Raw genomic sequence first — 2,194 nt, 5'->3', positions numbered from 1 at the left:
TCCATGCATGCTTGGTTTGGTGTCTTACTGACACATGAGAAATGAACTTCTTTAACACACATGAGAAATGAACTTCTTTAACACGCATTAAAAAAAAAAACTTAGAACGACTTACTCTAGTCATTGAAGGTTGTTTCGAATGCATCTAGACAATTTTCAATTACTTAATTATTTCTATTATTATGTAAAGTACACTCACATTAATTGTGGGAACATTGAGAGAGAGAGAGAGAGAGAGAGAGAGAGAGAGAGAGAGAGAGAGAGAGAGAGAGAGAGAGAGAGATATGCACACTTCCATGGGCCATCAGTGTGGATCATAACATTATTTTACAGTTGAAACCTTGAAGGTCACTTTCCCTTCCAACTCGTAGAGATTCCCTCCCTTTGATGGTGGGCATTCACAAGGGCATCGAGGAACTTGAATACAAAAATGATACCTTCTTTAAAAAAAAAAAAAAATCACATATCTCTTGTGTGGTGGGTGGAAGCATGGGTTGCCAATTTCTAGGCACCCAAGGCCTACCTTGTAAACGAAGCCAAGGGGATCACTCTTTGTGGGAGTCTTAAACCACGCCAAGGGGATCACTCCTTGTATTAGAAGCTACGGCCACATGCTTAACTTTTAAAACGGAGGTGCTAATTCTAGCACAGAATACAAGTTACTTGTACAGTAAAGTGATAATTGAGTGCGCCAGGATTCTATTGTTATGCTTGTGATTATTGGTTGTGGACGGTTGATCACCTTTGCAAGCTGTAATAACCGAGTAGCTCTCCTTGCGCTCGTCTATAACAATCTGCTTGTACCGGCACTCGGCGGTGCAGAAGGCTCGGTCGCCTCTGCAAAATTCGGTTGATCCAAACGCAACGAATTCAGGCCATGAGGAAGATTTGTGCCAAAACAAATCATTAATTCAGGCTAAAAACGACCATTACGAAATATAATTCGAGCTAGTTGTTTTACGTTGCAGTTTAATTATTACCTGTACATGTAGATGTCCTTGCCTAGCCCAAGCAGGCGTTTGCAGAAGAAGCAAGCTCTGAGGAAATCTGGCGAGAGCATCGAGCTAAGGCCGCCATTGCTGCTCGGATTATAACTGCAATTAGGTGGGGATAATGCGGTGGAGAAGATGGACTTATCATCAATGTTATTATGCCTATGAGACTTGTAGTTTCTGCGCTGTGAAGCTTTTCTTTTGTGGGGGACCTTGTGATCAGGAGCCTTATTCTCTTCAATGCTTATCGCAGAGCTACTGAGAGCAGTGGGCACAGGATTGATCTGCTGGGCGTGCAAGAATATGGGTTTCGGCCGACTGGTTTGTGCAGCTGCAGGTGTTGCTGACGCGGGCGAAATAGGACCACCTGCTACGCCAGATCCTAGTGACGTGGTTTTCTCTGATTCGACCAGCTCGGCTTGGATGGAAGCCACGATGGCAAGCCCTACCCCCTCGCGGCTAGCTGCAGCGGCCCGATGGCGGCGAGGACTGCAGATTAGCAACCCTGATCGGGCAAGGGACTGCTTAAAGTCTTCGTAATCAGTCGAATTAATACAAGAAGCTTTTGCAGGGACGAAGTCCTTGAAGGTGGGGGTGAATGATTGATGTTTAGTATCTTCACAAGCAATGGGAATGTGAAGGGGGTGTCTACCTTGCATCTCTGTGCCCCCGCACATGATTGTCTCCCCACAAGCAGGCTAAAGCGAGATGGCCAGGGAAGAGAGTGCAGACCCAATAGGGCAGGCGACTCGCTTTTAACATCTACGACCGTCTAGTAGCCGTCTATCCCAACGCTTGACGCCGTCATCTCCATGTGGGACGGCACCTTTCGTACCCTAATCATTTTGTATCGCCCGCCTTTACCCTCGAGACAAATTTGTCCATGTATTGTGACTTCACTCACAGTTCCCCTACAGAGTGTCACCGACCTTGTACACACCAACCTAAGTGTGTGTACATACTCACACCCCCTTTTCTCGCATTGGTGAGAATGGGCGGGGAAGTTGGGCACCCATGACAATGGGCTCTTCAATATGTAAAGCACCTAAGAATCTTTCACATTCTTGGCCCACCCATCCTACACCCTTACAAGTCACACTCGTGTGTAAAGGAGCAAGCTCACCTTCATTATGAGCTCTAGCTTGACACATGGGTGGAGATACTGATTGCAAAATTTATTTTCATGGACACTACACCCCTTC

General features: G+C 46.1%; 1 protein-coding gene across 1 annotated transcript; it reads right to left on the bottom strand.

The window, feature by feature from the left end:
- Positions 1–297: 297 nt before the first annotated feature.
- On the bottom strand, positions 298–1,716 carry LOC147642312 (uncharacterized). The gene is made up of 3 exons (XM_086805044.1): positions 981–1,716; positions 743–837; positions 298–437 (listed from the first exon to the last, which is right to left on the bottom strand). Exons 1-3 carry the CDS (start codon positions 1,667–1,669, stop codon positions 349–351), a joined length of 873 nt encoding a protein of 290 aa, XP_086661170.1. The 5' UTR covers positions 1,670–1,716; the 3' UTR covers positions 298–348.
- Positions 1,717–2,194: the final 478 nt, after the last annotated feature.

This window comes from Cibotium barometz, chromosome 1 (genome assembly GCF_041138505.1).
Source record: "Cibotium barometz isolate CiBa-2024 chromosome 1, ASM4113850v1, whole genome shotgun sequence".
NCBI lineage: Eukaryota > Viridiplantae > Streptophyta > Polypodiopsida > Cyatheales > Cibotiaceae > Cibotium > Cibotium barometz.
Note: the sequence above shows the minus strand (reverse complement) of the source record. Positions and strands in the feature narration are given on the sequence as shown.